Source organism: Gekko japonicus, unplaced genomic scaffold (assembly GCF_001447785.1).
Source record: "Gekko japonicus isolate JY-2015 unplaced genomic scaffold, Gekko_japonicus_V1.1 scaffold2224, whole genome shotgun sequence".
Taxonomy (NCBI): Eukaryota; Metazoa; Chordata; class Lepidosauria; order Squamata; family Gekkonidae; genus Gekko; species Gekko japonicus.
The window spans coordinates 42,457-55,656 of NW_015164261.1; the positions used below are offsets into that span (position 1 = coordinate 42,457).

General features: G+C 45.9%; 1 protein-coding gene across 1 annotated transcript in view; it reads left to right on the forward strand.

Moving 5' to 3' along the window:
- The first annotated feature begins 1,187 nt into the window (after positions 1–1,187).
- LAMB3 (laminin subunit beta 3) overlaps positions 1,188–13,200 on the forward strand; it is an 84,656-nt gene continuing 72,643 nt past the window's right edge. The window contains exons 1-3 of the mRNA XM_015408717.1: positions 1,188–1,284; positions 2,518–2,571; positions 3,402–3,556. Of these exons, the coding sequence (XP_015264203.1) occupies positions 2,547–2,571; positions 3,402–3,556 (180 nt within the window). The 5' untranslated portion in view covers positions 1,188–1,284; positions 2,518–2,546. The remainder of the gene's footprint in view (positions 1,285–2,517; positions 2,572–3,401; positions 3,557–13,200) is intronic.

Genomic DNA, 13,200 nt, shown 5'->3' on the forward strand with positions numbered 1-13,200 from the left:
GAGATCAGTTCTCAACACTCTATTGCAAGGTCCCTCTCCTCCCTAAATCTTGTCCTCTCCAATGGGGATGCTAGCCTCCTGATGGTACCTGGAGACTACCAGACTACAGAGATCAGTTCTCAAGGAGAAAATGGATGCTTTGGAGAGTGGACTCGGTGGCATAGTACCCCCTGAGGTCCCTGTTTTACCCAGTCTACACCCTCAAATCTCCACGAGTTTCCCAAACTAGTGCTGACCATCCTACCCCTCCCCCCAACAGTGTCCAGGTAGGACCTGACAACCCAACTCCCCAGGCTCCACCCCCCAAATCTCCTTCCAGACACTGGTTTTCCAGAGGGTGTAGTGAGACAAGACTGCACAGCCACCAGTAACTTCTCAGTTATCTGTCATGATGACACTGTGCTAGACAGTGCGGCTGTTATGAAGGAATCAGCTTTCTCAGCAATCAGACCACTAAGTACAGTTGCTGTGAAACAGCTCCCCCCCCACCGGTAAGCACAGTTATCCTTGGTGTTTTGTGGTTGTGCTGATGGGCACCCACTGAATGGGCCTCTGACAGAATAACACAGATGCACCCAAGGACTCACTGCATCGCTGTTTCATGTTGAATGTTCCAGAGTCTGAATCAACGTTGATCTCATTCTTTGTTCTTCTTATTTCCCAGAGATTGTATCTTCATCTTCTCCACCATGGGCACAGACATCTCATTTTCATCACCGCCCCCCGCCCCCCGGTTGATCCCTACATCACAGACAGCACTGGTCCTTGGGGTCCCTGTTGGTAGGATACAGTCCAATGTAGGTGAAGCACTGTGAATATCCAACAGCAATATACAAATGCTACGTATTAAGTAAGGGAAAAGCCTATATGTCTTTAGAAAAGCAACAATGGGTATGAAAAGAGATTTCTTCTTCACTTCTATATTTCCTTACAAAGGGTACAACAAAGAAAAACCAATCTGCTCTTCCTTTGCTGTCTTAAAGACAATACAGTTCTGTATTCTTAAATGTACATTCGTTGCAGAGCTGGTGAAAGGATCGGCAGTTCTGTGTCTCAGGCATTGCTCACTGTCTAGAAGGTATGATGAGTTATACTGTAAATGGGTGTGTCCTGTCTGAAGAGATCATTGAATCATTCCTTTTATCATTGCTGCACCCACAGGAACTTATTTCCTCAGGTGAGGCCGTGTTTAAAGACGACGAGCGAAAGACGATAGCTCAGACAACCAGGTGAGGGATTCAGGTCCCTGTAAATGAGAGGAGAAAAAATCTAGCACCAGAGCAGGTAGGTCCTGTGCAGCAGGGGAGTCTGGAGATGGACATCACCCCCCTTTGCCCCAGCATCTATGGCAACGGAGTTCTTAACCTCTTCTTCAAGGAACTTTTCCTTTGCTTCTAGCTGGCTATTGATTCACAGTTGTGGGGATGTGGGTGTATAAATCGAGTGACTGAGTCTTTTTTTAATACATTTCATCATATTAAAGGCTTGCAAATCTCTAAAGATTTAAGGAACGTTATTATTCAAAATGAAGTAAAATAAAAAGGAAGACAAGCAGGTAAGGACGAGGTATACTGCACCTACAGCGTTAAAAGCTGTGTCCTTGCTTTATGTCTACATTTAAGCGTTATGTGTATGCCATGTATTTGTAGATAGATTTTTAAAACACAGCTCCAAAGGTAATAAAGTCCTGTCTGAATACTCAGGTTCTCCAAAGTCTGAGTCGAAATGTAGTGTTTTGTTTTGTTCCCCTGCAGAGAACAGAATAAAAGAACAAAATGCAGTTGATGAGTGCCTTGGAGAGAGTCTTTGTGGGTAGATACTTATACAGAAAGATTTTAAGTAAACACACACAAAGGTAACCTGAGATCAAGCTATGAATTCCGAAGTAATAGAGCACTGACTTTAGATGCCAACACTTTTGGGTTTAGCTTTTCTCTTTCAGAAACAGGCTGTGAAAATTAGCCTGTGCAAAGCCTTGAGCTTATTTAGTGCAGGAAGGATGCATATAAATGCACGGGGGCTATTTGATCTACACTGTGACTGCAAAGTATAAAAGTGCATCACAGGACAATTTGATCACTGGTGAGGTATCATTGTGTCAGCATTGCAACTGCAGCGTCAGCACTGAGTTGTCCTATCATACACCATTCCTGATTTAAAAGAAATAGATGCTAATGCGCATATGTTCTAATGCAGCAGGCATTGCTCTTGCTACAGCAGGTTTTTCATTCACTTCAGTGAAAAGGACAGCTTTGCACATCTGGCATCATCCCTTTGCAGCCTTTTGGGTGCACAGAGCTGTCTCCTGCATTGAAGGGAGGGAGAGCCCTTGTGGCTAGGAAGGTCTGTGTGGAGTGACAGTGTGCGTCTTACCCATCCCATCTTCTTCGTAATGTGTATAGACTGAAGGAAAGAGAAATGATATAATGGCAAACCTGGGGCTGAGGGAGGGGGTCAAAGGCTTGGTTTGCCCTTCTCCTCCTCATCATTTATGTACATTTTTAATCTTTATTTCAGGTGGCTCTTTAGTCTTGTGGACACTCATCATGTGGATAATCCTTTTTATTCTAGGTAAGTATGCCTATCCCTAGGCATGCCTTAAAAAGTGAAAGCCTTTGAGACAATATTTTAGATGTCACTGAGATTTAGAGGTAAATTCTGTTGTTCTAAAGATATTTAAATATAATCTCTGTTTGAAACGGGTTAAAGAGGTTATACACCTCCTGCCAAGATTCCTCACAGGAAGTACTTGCCAGTACAAAAAAACTGTGGCAGCCACAACTTCAGTATCTGCCAGATTTAGTCAAAAGATGCTGCTGTGTTACTCCCCTCCCCCCACAGATACCAATACTTAGTGTGTAGACAGAACTTTAAAGTGCTTTGCACTTTATCTCAGTAATCACTACAACAACCTGACAAAGTACCAGGTTTGCCCTGTTGCAGATGTATTGAAGAGAAAATGGCTTGCCAAAGCCTCTTAGCTCCTTGACAGCTGAGTTGAGATTTCGATACAAGGACTGGCTGGTTCATAACATAGTCTAGCGAGCTACGCGAGCTCTCCACTGCCTTTATTGTGGTAGATTCACTGATTGTAATTGTCAAGCTACAGGCATCTGTTGCACCCCTGCTAAAAAAATGTAAGCATTTTATTTAAGCAATAAAGGCTAACCCCTTCAGCGGTAGTGTTTCCCAGTGTGTCAAGCAATGTAGTGGCCACTGTGTTACTAGTATCAGTCACAAGAAAAAGAAGTTTGCATATCCACTTGACCTGTTCTATATTCAATGTTTAATCTTGGACTGCTGTAGTTAAAGCAACTAGGATGTATGTAGCCTTTAGGGATGTTGCCCCCTTTTGACCCAATGGATGGCAGTCTTAAAATCTGGTTCTCATTTCACTCTAGCTTCATCAGACCTCTTGGCTGCACAGAATACCTGCTCAGATGGGGCTTGTTACCCACCTGTGGGAGATCTTCTCCTAGGCAGAATCCATCATTTGAAAGCCTCCTCCACTTGTGGACTTGTCCAACCTGAAACTTACTGCACTCCATATGGTGAAGTATGTATGAGCCTAAATATCTTTAGAGTTGCCAGCTCCGGGCTGGGAAATAACTGGAGATTTGGGGTGGGGGTGGTGGAGCCGGAGAAGGCAGGGTCTAGGGATGGGAGGGGCTTCAGCTGTAGAGTCCACCTTCCAAAGCAGCTCTTTCCTCCAAGGGAGCTGATCTTGTTCATCTGGAGATCAATTGTGATAGTGGAAGATCTCTAGGTGCTACTTGGAGGATGGCAAACCTATACAGGAAAAGCACACATTTCACAGTGCTGAGAGTTGCTTCGTGTTTGCCACTGAGAAGATTGCACAGAGTGTCTGTAAAATTAAAATTCGCACATTAGCTACTTAGGAGGCACAGTGGATGATCTCAGCTTTATGATAAGTGCTTCCACGGGCCTCAGGGGGTACATATTAAAAATTACTCAAGCAAAGGTTTCCACAAAAAGTTTTACATCACCTTTCTGTCTTACCTAATTATAGTGTGCTTATTTACAGAGATGTATCCATGTTTCATCAGCTTATGTTATCTAATATCTTTAAATGCATGGAACAAAAAAAATGTATTGTTTCCCATTACGAAATCAAGCCATGGTGTGCCATAAATCCAAAGAAATACAAAACATTGTACATGGTTACTTGTTTCAACAAGTGGTATTGCTACATGTCCTTTTTATGTTTCAGTTTGTACCCTAGACTTAAGCATCTAGAGTAGGGTTGCCAAGTCTGATATTCGCCGCAGCGGGGGACTCCCGGCTGGCGGCTGGAGTGCGCGCGCGCACTGCATCCACGTCACTCGGAAGTGACGCAACCACGCTGGGAATGCTGGGGGCGGGGCCATGACCATCCGAGGGAAAACCATAGAGTTTTCCCTCGGATGACCGTGGCCCCGCCTCCAGTGTGCCCGGTGTGGTTGTGTCACTTCCGGGTGATGTGTACGTCGGGGTGGGGTTCCCCCTGGGGCCCGATCAGCCGGCAGCGGGGAATGGGCCTCTGGGCTGGGGGTTTCCCTACCGACCGGGGGGACTTGGCAAGCCTAATCTAGAGTCAGTTTGGTGTAGTGGTTGGGAGCGCAGACTCTAATCTGGGAGAATCAGGTTTGATTCCCCACTCCTCCACATGCAGCTGCCGGTGTGACCTTGGGTCAGTCGCAGCTCTCTCAGAGCTATTCTCTCAAGAGCAGTTCTCTTAGAGCCAGGCCTGTAGCTACAGTGGGGCCTCTCAGGGTCCGGCCCCCCAGTTTACCATCAAGGCCCCCTAACTTCCCATCCAGCCCAGCCCCCCCCCCAACTAGGGAAAGGAGATTGTAAGCCCCTTTGAGACTCCAAGTGAAGGGCGGGGCATAAATCCAATCTCCTCACACATATTAGGATTATGCAAAAGTTGTATTGAACACATATTTTAAGAACAAAAACACACAATGCTGTCTTCCCTCAACAAAGGTTCATATTCCTAAAAGTCATCCCAGCATCATTTTGGGCTCTGTGGCCCAAAGTGCCACACTTTGTTCAATGGGCAGTAGCAACCTTCAGGAAGAGGGAAAGTGGGCATCATTCTTATACTGATCCCATAGTGGAACTGCAGGAATTAGGGTACTGCTTCTTTCAGAAGCTACTGGTTGATGGTGGGAAAGACAAGGTATTAATATTTAAATAAATAAAGATAAATCCACATTTCCTTATGTTCTTTACCTTACCCCGGGGCCGTAGCCAGGTTTTTTTTTAAATTTTGGGGGCCATTTAAACAAGTGGGGGGGCACCCTTGCACACACCCCATGAAGTCCAGCAGTTTGTTGCCGGCCAGAGGCCCCAGGGAAGCTCACGGGTAGGGCTGGAATAGGGAGCAGACATGCCCTGTGGCATGCCTCGCTCGCAGCCCGCCAGAGGTACACTGCCAGCAGGCAGGCCAGGGGGACAGCTTGGCTTGGTGTGACCATGGTGTGCGTGAAAAATAGAATAAAATAAACTGTCTGGATAGGAAGTCTGGAGGCCTGGGCAGTAAGTTGGGGGGGCCAGCCCCGAGATGCCCCCACTGTAGCTACAGGCCTGCCTTTCTCACATCTTTTTGGCAGGCAGAAATTCAATACAAGAAGCTCTTTCCATCCTGGAATCTCCATGGAAAGAAAAGTTTTGTTGTTGCTGCTGAATTTTTGCCTGTTATATCATTGTTAAAGCATATGAACTCTGACAGGAAAAAGCAGAAACAGTGCCTTCATGTATAAAATGTACAGGAGTTCAAGACTGTTAATAGTTTAAACAGGGTTAGTTAAGCTGAAGTCACTCTGCTTTACGTTAGTCCAGTCCCTTATTTTTTTATCATCATTTTCTTGAGAAAATGGAGTGGTAACTTTTTCTTTAGAGCTGTCTGACTGTATTTCCTTTCCCTTTAATCAGTGCATATTGCAGCATAAACTGCAGAATCATTATTTTCGGGAAGCTCAGAGGGCACTGTGGCTTCTGGTGCTCACACTGTGACACAAAAGGGGGACGATTTCATGCCACCCTAAAAGGATCAGGAAATGGACATTGCTAACCCTAATACTGCTTTTAAGCTTTAGGTGACAGCACTGCAAGGATAAGGACTTGGTTTGATCATTATATAAGGAGCACATGGAAAATCTGGTTAAGTTAGCACCGAGTTTGTTGTTGTTGGACTCATGGCCATCTTACAAGGCTTTAAAAGCTATGGAGACCATCCAGGCTGTGGCTACAACGTGTGATAACCTTGTAAAATTTTTAAATAGGGATCCCGCATGTCTAAGTATGGAAAGGGTTCAGGGAGACCTGAAGCAAAGGGGTGCAGGGAAGGTCAAGGGGCACTGGCCCACACACCAAAGGAAAGGCCAATATTTGGAACTGAAAAAGTTCTGGCAAAGGGTTACCCCTGAACTTCCTAAATAATGCAAAACTCATTGAATCTCAGCAAAAAAGGGAGAAGTATATCTGTTTTAAAGTTTCTGGGGAAAATCAGAAGGCCTGAAAGAGGAAATGATCATAGGGGAGTTGGTTGTTGCCTCAGCTCAGAGGAGACGCTCCCAACCATTTCACTCTGTCACTGTCTTCTGACAGCAGGTGAAGACTTCTTTGTTTTGTTGCATGTACCCCCAGTAGAATGTTACTGGTCTTCCTCCCTGGTTGTGTTTTTGTTTGTATGTTTTTATTGTATTGTTAAATATTTACATTTTGGATAAAATTTTAATGCCTTGATGTTTGCCACCTTGGGGACCCAATTTGGGTGGAAAGGTGGCATATTAGGGTTGCCAGGGCAGCAGGAGAGGAGGACGGACTTTTCGGGAGTGGGGGGGAGCATGCAACGTAATGATGTCACATGGAAGTGTCATCATCACACATACTGTTTTTTTCCAGCAAAATTCTATGGTTACCATAGAGTTTTGCCCCCCACCCAACCAGGGCTTTGCTGACATGATGAAATCACTTCCATGTGATGTCATTACGTCGCATTTGGGGGCAGGATTTCCCCCCGCTGAACAGTTGGACAGCAGTGGGGAAGAGGCCCGAAAATCGGGAGATCCCCTGCCCCCAACTGGAGAATGGCATCCCTATGGCATATATATATGTTTTAAATAAATAAGTATATGTGGAGACACACAGGTGGGCTGGTTCACGCAGTGCTCAAGCCCATAGGCTGGACATGCAGTTGAACATGAGAGCTCACCTCTATGTCATGTGCTTCCCCACCCTGTGCATATAACTTTTAATAGCGACACATGCAGTGGCCTTACACTGTCAAAACATTGGTTTATCAGGGTCCGTGCTGTGCACTCTGACTGACAAATGCTCTCCAGGGTCTCAGGCTGAGGTCATTTGCATTCTCTACTACCTGATTCTTTTCACTGGTGTTGCTGGGGACTGAATTTGGGACTTTCTATATACAAAGCAGAGGCTCTGCCACTGAGCCACAGTCCCTCCCTTCAGTGTGAGTGCTTGTGCAAGAAGTCCCTGTTCACAAAATCTGACTGCAGGATTTCTTATTTGTGTGTGTGTGGCGGATTATTTGATAAATTAAAGCACAGCTTGATGATTCAGTGCAGTGAACTGAAAGTGAGAACTATTTAATTTACTCACCACAGTCTCTCTACTACATAATTTAATGATACTATGTGATATGTTCCCAGAATTGTGTCAAACAGCGGAAAGTTTTAAAGTATTATTTTTTTTGCAACCTCTGCACAGGGTATGGAAAGCGGGGTGGGGGGGAGGAGGTGCTTGCCTTCTCTCTGGTTCTTTCCTCACACTCTGCCCTGCTGGCCAATGTGTACTGTCTGAGTCTAGTGCCAACCAGAAGTGTCCCAAAGTGTGCTCTTTTGCAATCTTGGTCGATTTCTTGCTGATGGAAACACTCCAAACCTGAGCTTCTTGTCTGCTCCGCTTGCTTTGGCTGTGATTCCCTCTAACCTTTATACTTTGTACACCCCACAGTGACAGCATGTAGCCCAGGAGTGGCAAAGTCCAGACCATACCTATTATAGCAATTTATACAAAATGGGTATGAATCCTATTGAAGAACTTGCCCTCTGTTGCTGAAAGGCAAATCTACATTAAAATCTCCATGGATATGTATATATTCATTGCCTCAAGACAAAAAGGTGCAATCCAAAGGAACACTTCCCCAGGAGTAATCTGCATTGAATAAAAGGGGACTCTCTTCTGAGTAGAGCAGTTTAGGATTGCTCTCCTAGGTTGCTACTTTTTCTGGCCTGGCTCCTGTGCTTCTAACTGCTTTGTGATTGTCTGGAATTCAACAGGTGAACTTATTAAACTGCCTTCTGCAAAAGACGTACTGTTGGTCTACCTAGCTCAGTACTGTCTCATCTGATGGGCAGCTGCTATCTAGGGAAAGGCCCTGCTCTAGAGGCAGTTCAGTTTATTGAACTAGCTCAGACCATTTTGTTCAGCTGTCTGGTCTTTCATGACATAATGCCATGCCCATACACTGAACAAGGTGCCTACTTTTAAAAGTAGGGTTGCCAACCTCTAGGTGGCACCTGAAGATTTCTTGCTATTACAATTGATCTCCGGGCAATCAAGATCAGTTCCCCTGGAGAAAATGGCTGATCTGGAGGGTGGACTCTGAGGTCCCTCCCCTCCCCAAACCCTGCCCTGCCCAAGCTCCACCCCCAAATCAAGTATTTTACAAACCAGGGCTGGGAACCCTATTTAGAATAGTGTGGTAGAATGACACTGGTTCTCTCGATGTTTTATGGAAAAAATCAAGTACACAACAACCTCCATTTCTGTGTGATGTGTCCCCACAAGTTCCAAATTTTCATGGTGAGACAGATAACCTTGGAGGCTTATCCGTGAACTCACCTGCCTAACTTTCTCTATTGTGTGAGAGTCCCTGGATATTAAGACACAGTTTTATTCTGGGTATAAGCTTTCATGCACACAAAAGCTTACACCCAGAATAAAACTTTGTTGGTCTTAAAGGTGCCACTGGACTCAAATTTTGTTCTGCTGCTTCAGACCAACACGGCTACCCACCTGAATTTTGTTACATTAAGGTGATGGATCTGGGAACTCCAGTCATCATCAGGGAACTATTATTCAGAGAAGATATTTGCTTTCTCCAGCCTACCTGAAGTCTGGGATGCTGTGGTCCACGTAGTCAAGATTACTGATCCCTTTCTACCGCCGTTGTCTCTGATGGTGGCAGATCCCTTTATGAAACTGAGGCTATGGTCACACAGCAAGCTTATTGTGATTGGTTCCTGTGATAAATTTGATCGGGAATTTTTTTGGGGGTTGGGATGATCACACATCCCTCCCCAAACCGCTTGTATCACACGATGAGGCTCCAGGCACCATCCAGATAACCGTGCTGCCCAAGGGGCGGTGCGGCGAGAAGTTTTTTTTAAATTTTTTTTTGCTTTGTGCATGTGCATATGTACACAGCTGAATCACCGCTCCCACTTGGCCTCCAATACAAACACGGGAGAAATAATGCCTCCTTCCCATCATTGGCCCCGGTCACACGGGAGGTTTAGGGCCGGAAGAGGGACGGATCGGGGGCACAGCAAACAGGCACGAATAAACTGCAACATCTGGGAAGCGGTGCGCACCCGTCCGCGATCCAGCCCTTCAGGCCGAAAATGCACAGCAAAAAAGAACCTGCTAAAGAGCAGAACTTACCTAAAACGCTGCAGCAAGCGTGGCCGTCGGATCGCCGGCACGGTTGTCTGCAGGAGCAATTGAGGCTCCCAGCCGAACTGCGCATGAGCACACATGCACAGCCGGCGGCCTCGCACTCACTTCCGTGGCTTTCTCCCCAGCATCTGATTGTGCCGGGGAGCAACTGTGCGGCGGCTCACAGGATCTGTGTGATCCCGCCGCCGCGTGTCTCTTTTGGTGTGGCTTTGAAAAGCCACACTTTGCCTGCATCAATTTCCCCCCGTGTGGCAGGGGCCATTGTCTGTCTACCGGAGGCTCTATTACGTCTTTTCTACCAGCCTCTGCTTTTGAAGGGGAGGGGAGAAGCTTAGAAGGATGGGCGAAAACAGCCAGTTGAGCAGCTGCAGCCTCAGAGGAATGGTGCCGTCGTTGCTCATCGTTCTACGGGCTGTCAGCAAGCCCGGGCTAGATGAGTGCACGTGCGTACCGGGCTCAAGCACGGGGTAGCAAGCAGGGAGACCAAACCTGCAGGCATGCTGCACGCGAAAGCCCAAACCTGCCCTACAGTTACCCCTCTGGAGTTGACACTCCGCTGCGTTCCATAGCAACAGTTCATACAACAGGCACATGCACACACATGTAGGTCAGTGCTTCCTGTCAGAGTTCTCTCTCTTCTCTCTCACTCCATCCATAAATTTACTGCAGCTGTGAAAGGACCAGCCATTTCCACCATCCCCCCCCTTCTTTCGCTGGCAACCCAGGGTTTTTTTTGGTTTTTTTTGAGCCCCCGGAGGGGATTTTTTATTATTTTTTTTCAAACTACAAAACTATCACAGAAAAAGGGAAGGGGGACTACATATATGGGAGAAAGTATAGGAACCCACTACTGACTAAAAACCCAAGAGAGGAGATCCTCACTAGCTTCATTACATCAAGTCTTCACTTCATTTAGATCAATATAAACTGAGTCAGACATTTAAGTACTTTTTCCTTTTCATTAACTCTTAAAACTTAACTAAGAACAGTAACCCCCAGTCATCCCCATTCACAGTTCTCAAAGGCACAATTCAGAGTCTTTCAGCCTTTACTTCTCTTTTCCTCGTCTCTTCCGCAGCTTATAAGGACTTTTTGGGGCAGCCGCCCCTTGCTCCGTCACAGAGTCCTCTCCGGAAGAACCCGAGTCCAGCTCGCCACTAGACTTGCTGTCCTCTTCTTTTTCCCTGTCCTCTGGTCTTCCCAGCTGAACCCTTAGAAATTCTTGGGCTTTCAGAACAGAGTCAATCTTTTTTTTAATCCTTAAACTTGAAAGTAACGCCTTCTGGAAATAGCCATTTATATCCAATTGAGTTTGTCTGAAGGAAAAGCACAAGCTCTTTGTACTTCTTTCTCCGTTGTCTTGCTTCAAATAGAATATCCTTTAGCGTTCTGATAGTATTTCCCCCCACTTTCTGTGGTACTCCAGAAACTGCTTTCAGGATTGCATCCCTCACATGCCTTCTCGAGAATCTTATAACAATTTCCCCAGGCAGATTATTTTTCTTTATATAGCCTGAATATGATCGATAAACCACATCTATATCGCTCAGCAACACTTCTGCCTTCATTTCTATCACTGGGGCTAGCAATTCACACATAACTTCTTTAAGATTCTCTCCCGATTTTTCCGGCATGCCCTGAAAGCGAAAAATCATATTAGCCTTTTCCGTTTGCACTTGTAACAGTTGGTCTTCCATGGAGATTTGTTTTCTTGCCAGCTTTTGCACTTTCTTCTTCACCTTCTGTGTAGTTGCAGCCACTTCCTTTACCTTCTCAGTATCTTGCTTCATTATTTGCAGCATGTCATTTATCTGAGTTTGTTGATCAGTAATACTGAGTTACTACAGACATCTGTTCCTTGAAGTTATTCAGCTGTTCCAGTAGAGGACACATATACTCTGCTATAGCCTTAGCCACCTCACTGGTAGCTTCTGGTTTTGGGCTCTCTAAGCCTTTCACTTTCAAAAGTTTTCCTCTGTCCTTCTTCCCCACCATCTTTATCGTTTGTTTACTTTCACAATTTTTTTTTACAAGTCTCTGAATGTGCACTTGACTGCTTAGATTCACTTTGGTAAGTACTTTTCGACAGTTTTCTTCGCGTTTTCTTCTGCTCCCCCCCTCAGTCGGTCAAAAATTCATGTGATTGGGAGGCGTCCCTCCCTCGCTCGCCTTTTTCCCGTTCAGTAGGGTGGGGTGGGGAGCTAGCTTTTCCCCTTTAAAAATGCTTTAAAGCTGACTCACATTTATAATTGGTCATTCGACCTTGCTTTCAGCTTCATTTCTGATGCTTGATCTCCCACACTTGCCCCGGTCAGCATCACTAAATCTCTCACAGCACAGAGAACCTTCGGAATTGAGGTGCCTCAATTCTCCGGCATTCCGCCCTCGAAGAGGCGACCTCTTAGAAGTTCCATGGCCAGAGTCCCTTCCCCGGGTCTCTGGGGGGGGGTAAGTGAGCCTGCGCACCCCCTCCTTTTGCTGGAGCGCAGTTTCACCCCCAGGAGGTCCGGGAGGTGAGTCTGCTAGCGTGCTGCCATAAACCGGAAGCCAGGCAATCCAGGGTTTTAACCGCTCAGAGACCGGGCCTATTCCTGTGAAAGAAGCAGAGAGAAGGGAGAGCAGACTGCGAGGAGGGGACAGACGGGAAAGGGTGTTTAGAGATCGGAGGCTGGTAGCACAGAGCCAATGAGTGGGGGCATGCCTTGCAAACAACAGGTGAATTGGAAGGGGGGGATTTGCGCTTGAATGTTTAAACATAGACTTCAAGCAGTGTAGGATTGTTCATGTACACAAAGGTGGAAGCTGGAAAAAAAACCCTCATCGCGCGAAGGACCGTCAGACAACCCTAATCACAATCATTGCAAGAGATGAACGTCCAGATTGGCGAAATCATGGATTCAAAGTGCAAATACCCAGAAAGTACTTGGTTTTCCCTGTGTTGGAAAACTCACTAGGGAACCGGGAGGATTGCGTGACTGAGCCCACTTTGGTGCGGGAGGCGGATGCAGCGTCTGATCAGCAATTTTAAATGCAAGAGAGAACAGCGGTGAAACCCGATCAAAATGACCGTGTGGCCACAGCCTGTAAGACAGCATACTATTTGCACTGTATCTGTGTGCTCTCATAAGCTTTTTTAAAAATTGTGAGATTGCCCTCTGACTGCAAGAACTGCAGTAAAGGTTTTCTGCCCGTATTTTCTGCTTTGGGTTGGTGGTTCACATGTTACAAACACAGGTAGAAGCTACTTGAAATGGCTTCCACATTGCAGCTATCCACTCAGCAGTGATGTAAATGCCCTTGAAGACCCTTGGAAACTTTCTAAGACTGCATTCACATGGAGGTTTTCATCTGCCTTCACTTCCAAATGGCAGCAGGTTTTTAAAGGGATTTTCACACAAAATTGTCCTCTGTCCATTTTCTAGGACTTCCCTGTCCCTAGCACATTCTTTCCGAGCCTTTTTTTTAAAAAAAACAATCCTTCTGGAA